The sequence below is a fragment of the Rutilus rutilus genome (assembly GCF_951802725.1).
Source record: "Rutilus rutilus genome assembly, chromosome: 21".
NCBI lineage: Eukaryota > Metazoa > Chordata > Actinopteri > Cypriniformes > Leuciscidae > Rutilus > Rutilus rutilus.
The window spans coordinates 13,788,725-13,810,365 of record NC_140226.1 but is presented as its reverse complement, the minus strand read 5'-3'; the positions used below and the strand labels follow the sequence as shown (position 1 = coordinate 13,810,365).

The 21,641-nt window shown below is 38.0% G+C and overlaps 3 protein-coding genes across 6 annotated transcripts in view; 2 read left to right on the top strand and 1 right to left on the bottom strand.

Annotated features, from left to right (window-relative positions):
• The window catches only part of daam1a (dishevelled associated activator of morphogenesis 1a), a 57,526-nt gene extending 52,189 nt beyond the window's left edge, over positions 1-5,337 (top strand). For all 4 annotated transcript variants that reach the window (XM_084393944.1, XM_084393943.1, XM_084393945.1 and 1 more), the window contains 4 exons: positions 886-946; positions 1,266-1,397; positions 2,454-2,624; positions 3,953-5,337. In XM_084393944.1, coding sequence (XP_084250070.1) covers positions 886-946; positions 1,266-1,397; positions 2,454-2,624; positions 3,953-4,162 — 574 coding nt within the window. In that variant the 3' untranslated portion in view covers positions 4,163-5,337. The remainder of the gene's footprint in view (positions 1-885; positions 947-1,265; positions 1,398-2,453; positions 2,625-3,952) is intronic.
• Positions 5,338-10,148: 4,811 nt separating this feature from the next.
• gpr135 (G protein-coupled receptor 135) lies at positions 10,149-11,704 on the bottom strand. Its single transcript, XM_084393946.1, has one exon. It carries the CDS (start codon positions 11,574-11,576, stop codon positions 10,245-10,247), a length of 1,332 nt encoding a protein of 443 aa, XP_084250072.1. The 5' UTR covers positions 11,577-11,704; the 3' UTR covers positions 10,149-10,244.
• Positions 11,705-13,146: 1,442 nt separating this feature from the next.
• jkamp (jnk1/mapk8 associated membrane protein) lies at positions 13,147-21,576 on the top strand. The gene is made up of 7 exons (XM_084393642.1): positions 13,147-13,313; positions 13,485-13,564; positions 18,087-18,241; positions 18,392-18,598; positions 20,021-20,202; positions 20,293-20,369; positions 20,474-21,576. The coding sequence occupies exons 1-7, from the start codon at positions 13,310-13,312 to the stop codon at positions 20,690-20,692; spliced, it is 924 nt and encodes a 307-aa protein (XP_084249768.1). The 5' UTR covers positions 13,147-13,309; the 3' UTR covers positions 20,693-21,576.
• The last annotated feature ends 65 nt before the right edge of the window (positions 21,577-21,641 follow it).

The window sequence follows — 21,641 nt, the reverse complement described above, 5'->3', positions numbered from 1 at the left end:
AACTTGCCGCATAATCAAGGATTTTTGCCCGCAACAATCACAAAAAAACTCCGCGTTTTTCTGGAGGGACTGACAAATGCTTTTAACTGTTTGGGGTCAGTAAGATATTTTTATTTTTTATTTTATTTTTCCTGAAAATTCCTTCAGCCAGAATGCATTAAACTGATCAAAAGTGACAGTTAAGACATGCATAATGTTACAAAAATATTTCTATTTCAAAGAAATGCTGTTCTTTTGAACTTTCTATTCATCATGAAAATCATGAAAAACAACATCATTACAATTGATTTCAACATTGATAATGATAATAATTACAGCAAATCAGCATATCAGAATTTCTGAAGGATCATGTGATCTGAAGATTGCCATCACAGGAATAAATTCCATTTTAAAATATTATAATGAGTTATTTTTAATTATAACAGTATTTCACAATATTACTGTTTTTACTGTATTTTTGTTCAAATAAATGTGGCCTTGCTGAACACAAAAGACTTCTTTGAAAACATTTAAAAAATAATACCAACCCTTGAAACGACTTAGTTCTACTTACTGAATAGCAGTGTGTATTAAACCCCAAATATTGCTTTAACAACCAATCAGATATTAGGGATAAGGCATGAACAGTATCAGCCTATCATTTCACTCTGATTTTGGGGTAGATTATAGTTCGGGATAGGGTTAGCACTTTGTTAGACCAACAAAAGTTGTTGATCCAGGAACATTTCCTATTTGGCAAAACCATAGTCACTGTGTGAAAATAATGTTTGATGTGATTCATTCCTCAGCCGTTCGAAATGAGATTAAAGGGTCTGCAAATTGTCCAGTGAAACATTATCTCTCATTATCTCCCTCTCCAACTTATTTTTCTTCCTTTTTTCCCAGCATGACTGAACTGGAGAAAGACATTAACAATATGCGCACTGGCTTAAAAAGCGTGGAGACGGTGAGCGACATTCTCTCGTTTTGTCTACAATTACAATAAGCTCTAGAGCTTATGAGGTCATCCAGTGTTGCAAATGTATCTATTTATACACAGCCATGCGATATAATTGGCTAAAACGTTATTTATGGTTTAAACACTTGAAACTAGAACTTTCAAGGTTTGAAGGCCCTTGCTAGATTGCTAAGGTGTTTTGAGTGATCACTAATGGCTGTGTATTTGGGATTAATTGGCATTTTGCTCTAAATTTCTATTCTTTAAATCATGGCCTTACTTGTGTCCATTCCTTCATCTTGATAGCAATCTCTCTCTTTCTCAACAGGAGCTGGAGTACCAGAGGGGTCAGCCTCAGATCCACGGCGACAAGTTTGTGTCTGTTGTGAGTCAGTTCATCACTGTTGCTGGTTTCAGTTTCTCTGAAGTGGAAGACTCTCTTCAGGATGCCAAGGAATTGGTAAGATCGAAAGCACAGCACAGTTCACTGAACCTAAAGAGATAATAGATGTTAAAGGTTTATAAGGTTTGAACACAGCAAGGCCCGTCACTCTATCCGGCCGCTTAAATGTGAAAGCTCACATAAAGTCGCTCCGCTGCAGCTTTGAAGTCGCTGTTAAACATCTGAAATGACAGATTTTTCTGGCACACATAACTCAGAACTCAGACTTGCAGAAGTTAAATCACTGTTTTCGTTGGAGTTTATCGGGCCTCTGACCGTCTGTGTGGACATTGGAACCGCTGGAAACATGGGCCGTAATCTTTAACTGCTATAGGCTGCAGATCAGTTTCAAAGGCGGGTTGGTTCAGTCTGATCGTGCTCATGAAGCTGCACATGGATTTGTTGCTATTGCAGCTGTCCACTTCTCTAGCTGCTTTTCTAAAGGGTTGACAAAGGGACACATGAAGGTTTGATCTCTGTGAGAAGTTGAGGATCTACTTCCGCCGTATCTGGATACCTGTCTCAAATTTCATTACATTCATATACTACTATTCAAAAGTTTTTTTTTTAAGAAAAGTAATACTTGTATTCAACAAGGATGCTTTAAATTGATCAAAAATGACAGTAAAGACACTATATAAAGACTTTTATTTATTTCTATCATCAAAGAATAATCTTTTTTTTTTTTTTTTAATCACAGTTCCCACAAAAATATAAAGCAGCACAGCTGTTTTCAACATTTATAATAATAAATGTTTTTTGAGCATCATATCAGAATGATTTCTGAAGGATCATGTGACTAGTGTATATTTGATCAAATAAATGCAACATTAACATAAAAGACTGTTCAAAAATATTAAAAATCTCACCGACCCCAAACTTTTAAACAGTAGTGAATATGGGAAGGAGATCAAGGAGATCACTAGTTCGTTCTAGCGGCCTGGACCTGATCGATTTATTACGTCAGTTTTTTATTATTCGCTAAGTTCAAGTGCCAAAGAATCCTGTGAATATAATGATTATATGACATGAAGAATCACCCTCGTAAATGTCCTTGTCTTTCATTCTACACAGTTTGAGAAGGCCGTGAAGCACTTTGGGGAGGACGTCACACGCATGCAGCCCGATGAGTTCTTTGGCATCTTCGATCAGTTCTTACAGGCCTTCAGTGAAGCTAAACAGGACAATGAGAACATGCAACGACGCAAGGAGGAAGAGGAGCGCAGGGCCCGCATGGAGGCGCAGGTAACGTGTCCCTCTCAAACACATGTACACGCATCCCCTTTGCAAGGCCCTCTTAAAAGTGTTGGACTAACACATCATTTTATACACAAATAAGCTAATTGTTTCCCCTTTCTACAAAACAATTATGAGTATGTTCAGAATGGCATACTACCATTACAAAAGTTTGGAAACATTACTATTTTTAATGTTTTTGTAAAAAGTCTCTTATGCTCAGCAAGCCTGCATTTATTTGATAAAAAATACAGAAAAAACAGTAATATTGTGAAATATTATTACAATTTAAAATAATGGTTTTCTATTTGAAAATACTTAAAAATATAATTTATTTCTGTGATGCAAGGCTGAATTTTCAGCATCATTACTCCAGTCTTCAGTGTCACATGATCCTTCAGAAATCATTCTAATATGCTGATTTATTATCAATGTTGGAGACAGTTGTGCTGCTCAATATTTTATTTTATTTTTTTATAACCTGTGATACTTTTTATTATTATTTGATGAATAAAAAGTTAAAAAAAGAACAGCATTTATTTACAATAGAAATATTTTGTAACAATATATACAATACTGTTCAAAGGTTTGGGGTCAGTCTTTTTTTTACAACTTTTTTTTAATGAAATGAATGCTTTTATTCAGCAAGGATGTGTTAAATTAATAAAAAGTGTTAGAAAAGATTTCTGTTTTGAATAAATGCTGTTCTTTTTAACTTTTTATTCATTAATGAATCCTGATAAAAGTATCACAGGTTCCAAAAAAATATTAAGCAGCACAACTGTTTCCATTTTCAGCATCATTACCCCAGTCTTCAGTGTCACATGATCCTTCAGAAATCATAATAATATGATGATTTGCTGCTCAAGAAACATTTTGTATTATCAATGCACTATAAATGTCTTCACTGTCACTTTAGTGCAAATAACAGAAGTTTACTTTTTTGGGGAACTAATGATTTCACTTGTAGCCACAATCACTATTTGTCATTACTTGTCTGTGTCAGACGGTCGTTTTTAGTCATTGTGTCAGTTTCGAAATAGAGTTTATCTCTAAAAATAAAATGCATCTCAAGAGCTTTTTTTTATTTATCAAAAAGCGCAAGAACATGTCATATGTAATGTAAATCCTAAAACCAGCAAACTGAGAATTAGTCAAAATAAAGACATGGGACAGACAGAGGGAAGGGGGTTTTGAAGAATATGTCCCTAATTAACTAAAAAATAGTATGCTGCCTATAGTATACCCTGACTATAGTACCTGACCTATAGTATGACAGACATTAGGACAAAAGGAAACCTTGCAGTCGTGATTAATGGAAATATGTCTGTGAACAGCTCAAGGAACAGCGTGAGAAGGAAAGAAAATCCAGAAAGGCCAAAGAGAACTGCGAGGAGGATGGAGAATTCGACGACCTGGTGTCTGCACTCCGATCCGGGGAGGTGTTCGACAAAGATCTATCGAAGATGAAGCACAACCGTAAACGTCCCGTCAAACAGAGCGCAGAGAGCAGCAGAGAGAGGCCCATCACCAAACTCAACTTCTGAGGAGCGCTGCCTCCTGCTGGTAGAGATGAGACATTACACCCGTGTGCACAATGCTCTACCACCGTTCATTATCCAGGCCCCATTCGTGCCGACTGCCAAAATACTTCTGGAAGATTTATAGAGGCTTTTCTAAACATGTAAATCAGTTGACAGTGTTTGTGTTGAAGATGACTGGAGTTGTGCACCATAGTTCTCCCCAGGGAAAGAACGAAGAGAAAGGGCTACATGCTTTATAAACCATCACAAAAAAAAAAAAATGTACACCCATTTTCATAGTTTTGATTCCATGACAACCAGAAACCCTGTTTATTTCTGTCAGCTCAGATACTGCACATGTTTTTGTTGAATTTTTTGGTAGTGTTCAACCAGGACTATCCAAAAACAGGCCTTGTTTTGCAATACGTGGTGTGGTAAACACTAAAAGTCAGTGTTTTCGGAAGCAAAAGTGATTTTTGCCAAATCAAGGGATTTGAATGATAAAACCAGTGATACTTGTATGATGTGATTGGCCTGTTTGTAATTTAGTATTTTCATTTTGTTACACTTGTAACTCAAGCAAGTGATTGTTTGGAAAAAAAACTAAAAACTGTCCATTCCAGACCTGTTAAAGCACAATGCACAACTTTAGAGAAAACGACCTCTTGTATAAAATTTCTTTGAAATTGAAGTGTTTATTATAATCTACCGATGCCATGTATTACATGTACTGACAGGAATTATAGTGGAAATATGCTGAGGTCAATCTTTGATTGCAAATATATTGTATAGAGACAAAACGACATGCACAATATACTTTTTTTTTCTTTTTTTTTGCGGTTACCAAAAAGAACATTCATTTAAAAGAGCTGTGGATGCAAAACCTGCATCTTAAGCAAACCAAACTGTCTGCCATGCATGTATATTCTTGTAATTTCTTGTTTGTGTTTAAGGTTGTATATATGTACATATACCCGTTGTTAACTCTTCTGACCAAGGCTTTTTCTTAGTCCTTGACACAATTTTGTGCTAATAATTTTTCCTGTTGATCAGATGCCATTCAATCTTTTTCACTAATATTTCTTTGTAATACTTTGTAATAGTTAACTTTGTTGGCAGGATTGTTTCATTTTCTTTATTTATAGAATCCATTTGGATGTAAGATATGTAATCAATAAACAAAACCCTGAGGGTCATTCCATCGGTGTATGACTGTTGATTTGCAATCTGAATTCATTCTTGAACTGCAACAAGATTTAAGTGAAAATGAATTAAATAAGCGTCAAAGAGTGATCTATGAAGAGTAACCAAACACAGTCATTACTTAAAGGAAGCAAAAATGGATAAAACTAATTCAAACTTTATTTCAGGCAGACTGCTTTCAAAGATATATGGCAATTTTTAATAGCTTAAGTGTCTTTGATATTTAAAAAATGAATAATTTGAGTATTTAAAATGATAATGCATCTCTTTGCTGTTATTGAAAACAACAAGGTAAGCTTGTTTAAATGGTTAACAAAAAAAAAAAAAAGTAATATGATCATTTATGACTGCTAATACCATCTCAAAAATACATCCATTTCATTTACAGTGCTTTTGTAAGATCGGATTCTCAACACAATATACCTCTCTAAATCTCTAAGACGGGTCTTACATTGACATAAATCCTGATAAATATTTGAAGAAAAAGTCAAGATTTTCATAAAATAAAAAGGATTTAGAAGCACTGATATATAGAAACATGAATGCTGGTTTAACCCCTCACATCAAACTAATAAATGGCAGTCTGATGCTATAGTCATATATAATACATTTATAAAATTCATAATTTGATAAACTCATGCTCCAATGGAAATTGTTTTAAATATTCAAAAACTGATATTAATGCATTCTGTGTTCTGTAAACCATGCTACATTCAACATTTAAGGCAGTTTGTTGTTTATACAGGTTTGATGTTGATCTTCCAAAATGGCATAGCCTACTTCAGAGAAGATTTAATCTACTTTTTCTATCAAAAAATGCTGAATTTTTGACAGTAATATAATATGCTTTTTTTTGTTACCGATTATTAAAAGGAAATTGCAGTGTGATTTGGAGATATGTTTACTACATTATATGAGGTACAGTCATGGTTCTGGATGTCACAGCATGTAGGCTATGTGTAAAAGGTGTGTATAAACAAGCAGAGAAATACATTTCACAATGATGAAATGAAAATGTTATAGCCCTATTTCTTAAAGACCATGTCAATATGACTGATTGGTTAGTTACAAAACTCTCAACTCTTTTAAGTTTGGCTGCTGAAGGGGCTATATAAGAATTTTCACGTGTTAATCGCTTTTTTATTGCCAATGTGTGAACAGCTTATAACGAAATGTAAAAAACGAGACGTTCTCCTACTTCCTAGATTGTCTATGAAAGCCTGTGTGGACTGATTTTTACGTGAATGACTCGGGACGTTTTTGCCGGCAAATCAAAAGAATGTGACGTTTCACGTGTTCGTTCAGATATGACGTCGCATTGTGCGGCCGTTACATTTACATTTACATTTAGTCATTTAGCAGACGCTTTTATCCAAAGCGACTTACAAATCAGGACTAAATTAAGCGAGTCATCATGAAGAGGCAAAAGACAACAACGCAAGAAGTGTTCAGAATACGAAGTTCAGGCATTATTCAGAGTAGCATAAGCATGATAAGTGGGATTTTAAGGGAAAGGTTTTTTTTTTTTTATTTTTTTATTTTTTTTTTTTTTATGAGTTTAGGTGCTCATGGAAGAGATGGGTTTTCAGCTGTTTTTTGAATGTTGTCAGGGATTCAGCATTCCGGATGAGGGTGGGGAGAGTGTTCCACCAGCATGGAACTGTGAATGAGAATGATCTGGAAAGTGATTTTGTGGCTTTCTGTGATGGAACCACGAGACGTCGCTTGTTGATTGATCGTAGGCGTCTGGTGGGGATGTAGGCTCGTAGGAGTGAGTGAAGGTAGGAGGGAGCTGAGCCTGTGATAGATCTGTAAGCAAGCGTCAATGCCTTGAACTTGATGCGAGCAGCGAGAGGTAGCCAGTGCAGAGAGATTAACAGAGGGGTGACGTGGGCCCTCTTGGGCTCGTTGAAGACAAGACGAGCTGCAGCATTCTGGATCATCTGAAGAGGTTTGGTAGCACATGCTGGAAGTCCGGCCAGAAGAGCATTGCAGTAGTCAAGCCTAGAAATGACCAGGGCCTGGACGAGGAGTTGTGTTGCGTGCTCAGTTAGGAAAGGCCTGATCTTCCTGATGTTGTGCAGCGCAAACCTGCATGATCGAGCTGTCTTTGAAATGTGATCTGTGAAGGTCAGCTGGTCATCAAACGTTACTCCCAGATTTCTGACCGACCTTGATGGGGTGATTGATGATGAATCAAGCTGGATGGTGAAGTCGTGCTGTAGAGACGGATTGGCAGGGAGGACGAGCAGCTCAGTCTTTGCCAGGTTGAGCTGCAGGTGATGTTCCTTCATCCATGCGGAGATGTTAGCTGGTTCCCTCGACAAAAACCCCAAAGGATTTTCCCATAGGCTTTTGGATTATCACTAAAAACAAGCTCTGTGATCAACAAAAGTTTGATACTTGCACGTTTTGTCCATCAAGATAATTATCACAGATGAACACAACTTCTATGAATTTTGAAGCCTAAATGCAGTCGCCAGAAGTAAAAAGCTAAAGGTAGGCTATAAACGAACTACACCACGGTCCCACAAATTCAACGTCACCTTAATTAAGCTTCCGACAACTCTTTCAGCTTTTATCTAAAAAACAATTTCCCAGAAAGTTTGAGACAATAGTTTATAAGAGCACAATTATAAGCATAATGAGGCTGTAAAATCGGACTGAGTTTACCTGTTCAATGTGATGACGTTAAAAATGCAGAAAAAGCGTGCGTGTCATACAAAGAAAATGGATTTATTCAGACTATGGTCTCACATCGCCAGATCTGAATTGTCTCCATAATTTATATTCAAAGTACCGTCCATAACAGTGTCATTTTAATTACCTCATCTGTCGACATGATGTCGGTGAATTGCAGAGCTTGTGCAAACATATCCACATCGCTACGATCGGATGCTTTCTTAACTGTCATTACTTTTGCAGCACATATTTACATATTCATCTAAACGTATATCGGGGCTTCATGTCTCTTGTACGATAGGTGTGCACGAGAGCGAGGAGATTCTGGCTGCAGTTCACTTAATGGCCACCGGTGTCGCTAATAACAAGGGTTTCTGAATTCTACATATAGCCCCTTTAATATTCCAGGTCAGCATTAACACCTCAGAGCAGATGATGAAGATGTGGTTTTAGGCTATGAGAGATTTCTGTAACCATTCGGCATTCGGTTCTTTCACAGTGTTGTAAAGCATTTGCATTAGGCTCAAGAGGGACTTTCATCTTGGCACTTCACACACACATACACTACACACTATATCTGCTGATTCATTACAATGATTCAGTTATACTTGGAGAGCTTGGTTTCAAATATAGGTTGGTGGTAGCAAAAGTGCTAAAAAACACAGCGACACTTTATAATGACTTATAAGTAAATCATAAACATTATTAGAGTATATAATGCATAACAGATCTTAAATTCATGTACATTGAAATAGTCATGAAATTTATTTTTACTTATAGGCCTATTTATATTTAAAGCTGAAGAATGTAACTTTTTTTACCACTGTGTCGCTATAAAAATTGCCCTGTTTGTTTTGAGCCACCCAGTCTATACAGTGGCTGCATCTGAAATCGCATACTTTCTTATTATATAGTAGGCGAAAATCAGTGTGTGACAAATGAAGCATGTCTGTATTTGCAGTACTCATAAAAGAGTAGGCAAAAAACACTCGGTTGACCTTCTACTTCCGGTGAGATTCTGAAGTGTGCATAGGATGGACACTTTACTATCCCATGAGGCCTTGGGAGAGGATTTATGAATGGCAGTGAAGCGGCGTAACCCTATATGGACGTAACTGACACTGGTAGGTCACATGATAACGACAACATGGTAAATGTAGTGTGTCCAGATTACATTCACACTACACACATTCATACTAGAACATACTTTTTAGTGGTTGTACCTACTCAAGAGAGTATGCGATTTCAGACGCAGCCACTGACTCGACCAATGGCGTGAGTTGGGGGCGGGGTAAGCGCCACTTTTACATTTCCACTAGGTGGCGCTAGTGACGTAGAAACGACATACTTCAGCTTTAAAAAAAATAAAATAATAATTTCTGAAATCTGAAGGGAGGTAGGCTACAGGTGATTTTTTCCTTGCAGCAAAATGAAATGTTGTACACATTAAAATAAATATGTACACATTTGCATAGCCAATTGCAAAATGATATACACCCTACAGAAAATATCACAAATAAATTTTTTATTTAAAGTGATTTGAATAGTGATTGTCAGCTCCTTTTGTCAAAATCTTAATTGTTTAACAAAGTAGCCTATTTAGTAATACACTTTTCATGTAATAAACATGTTTTTAAGCTCTTTTAAGATGACCCATAGGAAAGAAAGACATTGACAGCATAAATATAATTTAAGGATACAATCTGATATTAAGGGTTTCTTGCTAAAATATCAAGAAGCTGCCTCTGGTATATGCAAACAATGTGAATGTGATATGCAATCATAAAAAAAAAAAAAAAAAAAAAAAAAATTGTCTATAATGTTGCATGTTTCCACTAGTTAAAGTAAAGGTATTGCAAAAATTTATTTGTTGAATCCTTCCAAAATCCATTTCTTTCAGCATAAAAATTTAGGTAATAATGTCATTGCATTAGAAAAGAAAATCAAACCAAGTGGAATCTGAGACTCCACTAATGTCCAAATCCTAACTTGTTTGTTAAAATCTAAAACCTAACAAACTTCTCTTTGTTTGTGCTATATGTTTGGTTAAAATAAATTCCACATGACTTGATTTTGTTATCCGATGCAATAAATGTAATTTTAGAATTGTAAGTGTGACCCAAGTAAATTTTGGGGCCCACCTGTAGCACCTCCCTTCGTTAAAGTGACAAAGTTACTTTATTTATATAAAATTACAAAGTCATCATAAAGTGTGAGCGCATTACAAACTGGTGTCAGCAGTCTCAACTTTGGGCACCGCGGGTTCAGTGATTGTATCCGGATGCGCGTCTCTGCAGAAGAACACCGCCGGGTTTTTACAGGCCCACATGGCCACATCTCCCCCATTGGCCGGGCTGGAGGAAGACAGACGGCTGTTTGCTCCGTGCCGGCTCACGTACCGGTCCCGAATCCGGTCGGCCCGAGTCCGGACCGTGTCCCTGCGCTGTGTCTGCGTGGACAGGTACGCAGCGATGTTTCTAGTCCTGTATCCCTCCTCTCTGCTCCGACCCAACAGCATGGATATATTCGGGTTCCTTATGGCATAAATCAACGGGTTGATGGCACCGTTAGCCCACGCCATCCAAATGGCCAAAGTATCCATAGCGGGGTTGAAAGAGTATCTCCCTAGCGCGGTGATGATGCCCATCAGACAGTAAGGGCCCCAGCAGAAGATGCTGAACACGATCATGATGAGCACGGTGGTGGCGGTGCGCATCTCGCTGTAGAAGCGCAACAGGTGCGCGTAAGTGGTCACCGGCCGCACCCTGATCTCCGACAGCCGGACGGTTTTACAGATGTTATAGTGGCAGAAGCACATGAGGGCGAAGGGAAGCAGGTAACACACTACTATTAAAGCGATACTGTAGGTGGTGCCCATCCTGGAGGTGCCCGAGTGGAACACATACATGCAATGGTAAAAGCCCTGTTTGTGCACCACCAAGCGCCCGGAAGTCTCCATAAGCAGGTACCAAGGAAACGAGAAGAGCACAGCGGAGAACCAAACGGCCACCAGCAGCTGGATCGCTCTCCTCCGGCCGATTTTGGCTTGCGGCTGCCTGACGATAGCGTAATACCTGTCGAATGAGATGAGAGTCATGGTCAAGGTGGAGATAATGCCGAAGCAGGTGTTAAAGAACCCGTTGGCGATGCAGAAGGGCTCCCCAAACATCCAACTGCCATCCTTGCTGAAGAGCATCATGAAGGAGAAGGGTAAACAAAGAACGGCCGTGAGAAAATCAGAGAGGGAGAGGGACATGATGAAAGCGTTAGTGACCGTTCTCAACTGCCTGTGTTTGATTATAACCACCACGACCGCTGAATTACCCAGACTGGACAGTAAGAAGATGGCCAGGAGGAGCAGCGCCTGCGCGGCCACCGCGATGCCCTGGAGAACCGAGTTCCCCTCCGAACTCCACACTGGGGGGCTGCGGGTCATCTCGCCCCCGGCTGTATAGTTGCTGTTTACAACGGGTTTGATGCTCACAATCTCTAAAATGAAGCCCGAGCCTGACATGTTGTCCACGGTCGTGTTGCTGATGCCGGGGAGATCCATTGGACACGGTTAGGGCGCATCCACAGGGTGGAAGAGAATTCATCCCTTGTCAGTATCTCCCGTGTCCGTATCACAGTAAAATGAGTATGCGTTACGATGTCACGGATGGTCCCGATGTAGTTCTTTAATGCCATACACTGTGCTTGGAGTAAATAATGCTACCCCGTGCCCTCCCCTGTTACAGACTGAGCTGACAATACCGCTCTCTTGCTGTTAATGCGAGACGAAACGCGCTCATTCCGCTAGGGGGCGCTGGGAGGCCCAGAAAGCCAATTCACCATTGAGACGCATTCAGTTTGTGTTTCACTGGAAACATGTTTGCTCTAAAGTTGATCATATTTTTTAAGCAATTTGATTCAATGGATTGATATCGGAAATGGACACGGTTATCGGTAGTATCAGTGTCTATGAAATTAATTTAAAAATACTTAACCGAATGTCCACCAGCATCTGTGATTGGTCAATTCTGTCAAGCGCTGAGAAAAGTAATCGACACCGCTGATTATAAAGCATCGTTTGCTCCAGTTGTTGGGAGCTAACATGTCAACCTGATTGAATCAAATTCTCAATTGAATCAAAATACTCAATGTCATACGAATTAGGATTAGTTTACTTGCATACCAGTCTACGACTACTGATTCTGCCTAATAAACAAAAACAGCAGTAGCGTCCTAGAAAATATGTTACAGTTCAATAAATTGTGACACGGTGAAACATGAATAACCAGCGAATTAAAAAGGTGTTTTATTTTTTTCTGTCCCGTTGTACCTGACAAACGCCAGCCCATTTTTAGACACCGTTTCATTGTAATCGCCGCTCTACATACTTGTTTTATTTCTAGTATACAGATGCAGGGCCCTGCACCTCCCCGTGACGTTTGAAGCCGTTGCTATGACACCGGACCAGACTTTTTTTTCCAGCTGAATTACGCACTTTCTGTCTGTCTGTCCGTCTTGCATTTTGGGTGTGTTTATAAACAGCCATTGAAGATGGTTGAACCCGTTCAATATTACAATTCTATAATTAAATACGTGAAAGACACAATCATTCCACTTAAAAAAAAATACTGTTGCAGTCATGGTGATTAAATAATGGTGATGATGCATACTATAAAGTCAAACACTTCAAACATGATCACAGTTTATTCACTATAGTTTAGAAAATGGTAATAACATATGTCAATAATTTAGAGTTATCAAATCAGTTGATATTTCACTGGTTTTGGCCATCCTTCTGTTAGACTGTCTCATAAATAATACCAATAGCAATAGCAATACAAAAAAAAAAACACTTAAGCAAAGCATGGTCAGGTCAGTGTCTGAATAATTTTTGGTCTCAAATTTTGTATACATTTTACTGGTCCACTGTATGAAGAATTTTTGGGTATATGTCACAGTTTACTTTATTTTGCTATCCTCACTTACATAAATGAACTAGTGTCCTGCACCCACTTGTAAAAAAATACCAAACATACATCTGGTGTCTGGATGATTTTTGGTTTGACTGTATATCATGGATTTGAATGACTGTCAAATGCATTTACACACAGTACATCTGACCAGTGAGTGGCGCTGTCAAACAATTCACCTTTCAGCAACACGTCCCACAATCACTTGAAGAAGAAGAGTGTGTTTAATTCTTCCGGTTTCTGTTGCGTCGTTTAGATTGTTGCGGTTTAAAATCACTAACCAACAAACTGGGCCTATCGATAGCTTTGTAATGCTGCATATGACATGGGTATGTTAAAACGAAAAATATTTATTGCAAACAACTAATGACAATATCTTATTGGTTTTCTGCTGTTGATAGAATCGCTAGTTTACTGCCATAACAACACACTGCAAATTACATGTCTGTATTTTGAATTAAAGGATGGTTTTTAATGATGTTTCTCTGGATTTAATGCAGCTGTATCAATGAGCTCCACTTGTCCTGGGCTGTACTGTGGAAGGACCATCATAAATGAATCTATTGAAGGAGAATGTGGGGTAAGTGCATCATATTCATGTAATCGGTCTGAATAAAACACACAGATTGCGTAACTGCCTGATTACAATGGGTAACGTTACTCATGCAAGAGGTCATATTGACACCACAGTTGTGTATATATGCTCCCTGATGTGCATTTTACTTGTTCACACTTGTGTATTTCTGTAACACTGCATTAAGGTTTCATTTATTAACATTACTTAAAGACTCCCTTTGGTTAAAATCAAGTTTTTAATGTTGTGGATATGTCTATGTGGTGTTTTTAAATATGCTTTAAGACAAACCATGTACAAATTCGTATGTCAACAACATTGCAGAGTATTTTCTCCTTAACACTGCAGTGAACCAAAGACAGTCTCAAAACCGGTTTGAAATCACTGGTGTTTCTGACGTCACAAACTACCGCAAACAAACCAATCACGTCAACGAGCGAATCTCTAAGCTGGTGTGAGTGAGTGGAGGCGGGGCTAATTAGCATATTCATAGAACCACATATACTAAAGGAGGCAAGGGCGTAGAGTTATATTCAAGCTATTTTAAAGGGACTGTGTGTAGGAATTTCTCCCATCTAGTGGTGAAATTGTATTTTGCATTCAAACGAATAATGCTCTCCAGCGCCTCACTTTTTCAAATGCGCGTTGCATCTACGGTAGCCGTTATGTACCAAAAAGCTATGACAGGATGTCTTATAATAGCGCTTCGAGTTTTTCTTCGGGTGAACAGGTTTATTTAAAACAAACTGAAACTTGAAACAACGAAAAAAAGAATGTTACAGTATGAATTACTGACTGTGAAAAACATTAACTATGGTAATTAGTAGTAATGCCTTCTTTACTCGTTATATTTTTTGAAGTACGTGCATTGTTAGTAGGGCTGCACGTTTTCAAGTTTTTCATTAACTGTTAACCGAGGCCCTTAGCGGTTAATACTCGGTTAACCATAGTGTGCGCGCCGCAACCCCGAGATAGGCGTAATTTGCGGGTGAGACATGTCCCCACCACTATTTTCTAAGGTCGATATTGTCCCCACCACTTTTGAAACATCTCGCGGCAGGAATACCAATACAAATAAACAAAACATCTCCAGTTAACTAGCAGAGCATTCATTTCGTTCGTTTTTTTTTTTTAGGCGATCTAGCGCTGAAATGTTTTGTTTTTTAAATCAAGTGATCAAAGTGCTCGTTGCCGCTGCGATCGAGAAGGGTCTTGTAAAACGTGCTGAGGTATTATTAATTCGTGGCCACGAAACAATTCACCTGAATATTCACCAATTCACACACCAAAAAAAGGAATAAAAAGCTGTACGAGAATAGTCGGCCTTCACTGAAGAGCTATCTTCACAGGTAAGAAAAACAGTTTAATAATTATTATTAATTCGTGGCCACGAAATAATTCACCTGAATATTCACCAATTCACAAAAAATAGGTCTTTAGCATTCACTAATTAATAGTATCAAACTGTTTTTGGCCACGTTGTAATTCGTTAAATCAAAATGAGGGAGGGAATTTGTTCAACGTGTCCACGATTTATTAAAACGAGGGAACAAATAAGTCGTCGTAACAACTAATTATTTAGATCAGTGGACAGGGCGCATAAGAACAAACAGTGAGAGAGCCCCGGCCACGCGCGCGCGCACTCTCACCGCCTTCAAACAACACGAGCGCTGTATTGCTCTCTCTCCCTCGCGCATATTATCAACACAATAGTAAAAGGTCGGAAGACCGATTGTGTTTTATAGATTAGTAGTTTGTTCAGATAAAGTGTTTGATTAGCAAGTACATGTTTAGGAAATGCATAATACAAATTGTATGGGTTAATGTAACAGTAAACGGACTCTGCGGGTAAAACTGTTGTGATGAAATTGCGCATGCGCGGGGTAAAACTGCTGGGGTAAAGCTGTGGCTCTGCGGCTCTGCAGACAGATATTATTGTGCTGCCATCAGTGGCGCGGATACTATGTTTGTTTCTGGCTCGCGCACAGCCTTCACTCTCGGACGCGCGCTTTCTTTGCCCGCTTCATATTAGAAAACTGGTCTAGCGGTCTCTGGTGGTGCAAAAATGTATTACAACTAAATTCAATGCACGCCATTGACGCCACTTAACCGAGCAAAATGTTTCACTCGGTTACGCAATTTTTAACGGTTAATCGGTTAACCATGGACACCCCTAATTGTTAGATATCATCATCAGAGCCTTCTCTAACCTTACTTTACTCAATAGCTGCTATTCATCAAAGAGCCTGTTTAACTTTTAACTATAAATGTTCTACTGTCTATATAATAAAGTACACAACCAAGCAATGAAAAAAAAGCTTATAATTAAGACCGTAACATTGACTTACCTGTCGAGAAGAAAGCAGGCAACTTCAGCATCTCTTTTGAAAGCTTTCTCCTGCATTAGCTATCCCGACATTAACCCTTGTTTTTGTAATCTCCGGTCACGTTTCCTTTTACGGTCTATTTTGGACTTTTTCGACGACGAGGACTCATCCTGTGACTCAGTATATGTATGAATGAACGGTGTATAAATAACCGTGCAGTGCATCCTTTTAAACTTGCCGCGGCAGTGACAAGCGCCTCTCACTGCTCTGCTCCTCCGCGTCTGCTGGCTTCAGTCACGTGACGCTGGCTCTGAAGAAAACGCATTGTGGAGACGCGTTGGCCTAGTACTTTTTGTCCCTCTCTGCTAATATAGTTTTTCAAGATGGCGGAACTACATGGAAGCCTCCGTGGACCTACCCGTCCCATGTATATAAAGATAATAAATTCTTCGTTTACGAGGATTAGTCTGATCATTGGCATAGGTATTTGTACACCATTGAGGGCATATTTATTAATAAAAATATTGATTTTAGATAATAAAATACCTAAAAAGCTACACATAGTCCCTTTAACCTGTTAAGCTGCAACCCCACTTTTGAAAAATCCCTAGAAATGACATACCCAAACTGAAACAGATACAGTTCATGAACCCTTTGTACTAAAAGCACAAGTATGATCTCATTTGAAAGCTGACACCTGGCAGTTTATTGTAAATGTAGAATTAATTATTGTCATAATGAAAAAAAATGTTATAAATAGCTTCAAAGTTTTGTAAAGTTATTAGAAATAATTTTTTATGAAACATCCTCATGAAAATAAAATTGAAGTTGGCACTGTAGCAATCTAGAAATGCACTGCAGCTAAAGCCACAGGTCTAAACATTTTATGTTTAAAATCTGAAGATAATAAGTCCAAAACTCTGGATTTAGTTAAATGTTTTTCAAGACCATGTCAAATGACTTTATTTTTAACGTCCTGGAATGTCACATGATCATGGCTCTTCTTCATGTTCCATATATGGACTATTATTGTGCTTATAGCACCCTCAGGCTATTGGTATGAATTAAAAACACAGTATCAGAGTATGCAAGCGCTCATAATTATTACATCGACGCATTTGGGTATAAATTCAATAAATATTATTCCTGTCTATAGAAATCTGATGTAAACCTATGAGAATATATCAATGTTTCTCCAAATCTGCACATTTTTGAGCTGAAGCCCTGAAGGACGTTGTTTTGTGTATCGCTGTCATGACGACAGCACGGTGTTTTTTTTATGAATGAAAGCGGCTGACGCGCATAATTCATATTAAAGGTATCGACTCATTTTTTTCATTTCATAACTCCTGACACAAATTAAGAAATAACTGTCGCTATAAGTTTCTCAGAATACAATAGTGGTCAAATACTGAAACTTGAGTCTTATATCTTTTTAATGATGTATAGTTTGTCAAGGTATAACATTAAATCTGATAGTAACCTTGAACTATATATATAAAAAAAACGCTTCAGTGCGCCGACGCACTGACAACGGTTAACAGGTTTTAAGGCATGAATCATTTTTTGTCCAGGAAAAAACATGTAAATATGTAATTTTGGCGATCAAAGATGAGTTTTAAGGGATAAAATGACTAACTTACTTCAGGGGGACTTTAACTAAATGAGTTAACATGCACTAACAATGGACAATACTTCTACAGCTTTTAGGGGGTCCAATGAAAAGTCTAGAGAAAAACTGTTCTAAATGAATAAAATAAAAATAAATGACTATTAGATTAAAAATAAATACATTAACAGTACATTATTAATAGTGAGTAGAAAAAATGTATGATAATGTAACTTAATAAAAACTATTTTTAGATTTATAATATACATTTTCTAGTATATAAATGGGTGTTTATAAAAGATATTTGCCTTTTTTACACAAGGATGATCATATTTAGGGGTCCATGGGATCTAAAATATTGAAAACCTGTGTTAGATAATGCATTAGCTAATGTTAACAAATGAGACCTTTTTGGAAAGTGTTAGGCTACCTTTATTTCTTTGTAAGTCCATTAGTGATTCCTAACTGCAACAGCTGTCACCTGGCCATTCAAGAACAGTTCTGCTTGTACTGATATGTATGATTGCACAGTTAGTTGTTTTGCGGACTGTATATATTGTGTTCATAACCTTTACCGTTCTGATTTATAAAGGTCTGTCCTCGTGGCCAAAGGACAAACCTAGAGAAGATCTGCATGAGATGCACCGGCTCTCCTGAGCTGTATGACTGGCTGTACCTGGGCTTCATGGCGATGCTGCCTCTGGTCCTGCACTGGTTCTTCATTGAGTGGTATTCTGGGAAGAAAAGGTAGTTGGCAAAATTTCTTGTGCTTAACAATAGTAAGATATATGAGGCAATATTATTGTGTGGATCTGATTTTGTTTTGCAAAGCTATGCCTTAAACTTTGATAATGCATCTTTCCAAACTAACCAATACTCTCCTAATGTCATCTCCAGTTCTAGTGCCCTTTTCCAGCATATAACAGCCCTGTTCGAGTGCACGGCAGCTGCCATAGTGACTCTGCTGCTCAACGACCCCGTCGGCCAGCTGTCTATTCGTTCCTGTGAGGTTAAGATGCTTTCTGACTGGTACACCATGTTGTATAACCCCAGTCCCGACTACGTCACCACGCTGCACTGCACGCAGGAGGCTGTGTTCCCTCTGTGAGTGCCCTTTACATTTGATTTGATTTGAGGCTCCAGTTATTTCTGTTGGTTTCCAGGGCTGTAACTAGAGCTGCGTGATTCTGGATAGATTGAGAATCACAGTTTTTTTTGTTTGTTTAAGACAAATCACGATTCTGAAGTGACAACTAAACAATAACATAATTTACTAGAGGTTCTGACGAAATTGCTGCAGTCTATCTATTTTTTTTTAAATCAGTCTGAATGAATGATCCATTTGCAGACTTCTTTTGCTTCATTACTGGATGAATCGGTGTTTTTGAACAAATCTCTTGAATGAGTGATTCAGTGATTCAATTAAATACGCCACCTACTGGTGTAACGCTGCAATTGATACAATCTTTATTCGAAACCTCAAGTTACTTTTAAGCGTGATTTACTCTATTTTGATACGCTACCGTAGACATCAGTGTTTATTTCCGAAATATCAACTTTTATCCCAGTACTTCTTTGTTAATGTGAATTATTGTCACGCAGAAATAATGGCTGTTTGTGAAGCTGTTTCATTCCTATACATGACCACTGCACTGTCTGACTCCGAGGCATTGCCGTACTTGTGAACGGTTCAAGAGACATGGACAAATTGTTGTCATTTAGGAAAAAGATTGTGTGGGTGTTTGAATTGAGATTGCGATCTTTAAACGATTAATCGTGCAGCTCTAAGTGTAACAGTACACTCATGTCAAGATTCGGTTTGATACAATACTGATCTCACGATACTCTCATGATACTTTAAACAGAGCCAAAATAGTTTAAATGTTTGTTTTTTCCGTAGAGACGCAATGCAATAGTTTTTAAATCAATAAACTCCTTTTTAAATCAATATTTTGTGTCAAATTATTGATTTATTTGATGGGTAGCCATGTAATAAGCGGGATAATGTAGAGCGAGGCGGTTGTTATAGCGAATACAACCCCTTCAGGCTGTTTCAAGACCTGTCCTGATCAGCCTGTCGGGGTTGTATTTGCTAATTGCTATAACAACCGCCTCGCTCTACATTATCCCTTAATTAGAATATATATATATATATTCAGTCTTGATGGATTCCGAACACAAGTGATCACAGGAGACGCTTTTGAAACGTGTGCTAGTACCTGGTGTTAACGGTAATGCGTCTTGCCTGACCACTTGTGATTGGATCACCGAAAACACATATTAATACCAGGTGGAAACGGCTTCTCCCACACTCGCTCGATTTCTGAGATATTGTATGTAATTTGAGGGCATCAGGCAGAAGCTATAAATATGCGGGAGACTCCCGGAACTCACAGGAGAGCTGAGATGTCTGTATTGTAGCATTTTTTTTTTTTTTTTTTGCGAATTTGCAATACATTGTGACACAATACATTATTACAACCCTATTTCTTTCTGATTCCCTATTTTTAATTTTTTTTTATTCAGGTACACCATTGTGTTGATCTACTACGCCTTCTGTCTGGTGTTCATGATGCTTCTGCGGCCACTTTTGGTTAAGAAGATTGCATGTGGCTTAGGCAAGACGGATCGTTTCAAGAGCATCTACGCAGCGCTGTACTTCTTCCCCATCCTCACTGTCCTGCAGGCGGTTGGAGGAGGACTTCTTTGTGAGTGTGTTTTTGTTCTTTTTTTAATGAACATTTGAAAATGTACCTAGTTGACATTTGTGTTTTTATATCTCCCTCATATGTTATCAGACTATGCATTTCCATATATTATTTTGGTGTTATCGTTGGTCACGTTGGCAGTTTACATGTCAGCTTCAGAGATACAGGTAAATATATTTATGCACTATATGTTTTTTATTTGTGTCGCAGTGCTTTTTAGTTCATGTTCTTAGACAAATATGTTAAAATATTTGTGGCTTCTCTCCTGCAGTCTTTCAAAAACCTTGTGGCTAAGAAGAAACGCCTCGTGGTTCTCTTCAGCCATTGGCTCCTCCATGCATACGGTATCATTTCCATATCCCGACTGGATAAACTGGGGCAGGATTTGCCTTTGTTGGCTCTGGTGCCCGGACCCGCTCTCTTCTACCTGCTAACGGCCAGGTTCACAGAGCCGAACAGAATTCTGTCAGAGGGTGGGAATGGACACTGATGTCACTTCCTTTGTATCATCACCTTCCCCACAAACCTGCATGTTAGAGCTGCATGCCGTGGAGCAACTTTTAATTTAGTAACACCTTTGGCATGGACACCGAAAAGCCATAAACAAAACATTTAGTTATTACTCATGATATCTTGCCATAAAGTTTTCTGTTACGTCTGTGAATATGCTTTTTTTGGGGGGGTTGCTAGATTGATTTTTCTTTACTGGTTTCCTTTGAATCCTGAAAGCGAGTTTTGGAAAGTAGTCAATGTTTTTGTAAATTGATTGTAACCTAAGTATATATTATTCATTATAATTTGTATCTATTGTCAAGAATAGTTACAAATCAACAATATTCAGCAATGTATTTTTTGTGTGATTATATATATATATGAAACAGCTGGTCTGTGAATTTTTTGAGTGCCCTGAAGTAATGTTAACCATTTTCGTATGTCAAACTTTCTTGTGCCAAATATAACTGTATGTATTTCCGGTTTCTTTTCATGTGCGGTTAAATCATAGCTTAACACTATAAAAGGAATATCTTGACAAATCATATTTGCATGTTATGAATGTTTTGCTGCTGAATATGTAAATCTGCACACACATTGTATTGTGAGAATAATTCTATGTAGTTTTCAATGTTCTCAGACACTCATCCTCACCACTTGACTAAAGATTTTTTTAAACGTATATTTATAAGTTCTACAGGTATGTGTGGAATATAACAAACTGATTAGAGACATTGTTTTAAACAGTTTTATTGAACATGTAATTTAATATGTAATAATGTTTTACATGAGTTACGTTCATGGCCATCAGATCTATGAAAATGAACATTTGTCAACCGTGTTTGACTTGTTGAATAAATTATTGTGACAGATTTTTGCATAGATGTGGTATTTTTTTAACAGTATTAACAAAGCAAGTGTTAATTTTTTCAACTTTCAGAGTCATG

Bases quoted from the DNA above. Each gene is read 5' to 3' on its own strand.
- gpr135 (XM_084393946.1), bottom strand. From the start codon at position 11,576: ATGGATCTCCCCGGCATCAGCAACACGACCGTGGACAACATGTCAGGC.
- jkamp (XM_084393642.1), top strand. The intron at 18,599-20,020 runs GTGAGTGCCCTT...TTTTTTATTCAG, and splicing joins CAGGAGGCTGTGTTCCCTCT to GTACACCATTGTGTTGATCT. The intron at 20,370-20,473 runs GTAAATATATTT...TCTCTCCTGCAG, and splicing joins TGTCAGCTTCAGAGATACAG to TCTTTCAAAAACCTTGTGGC.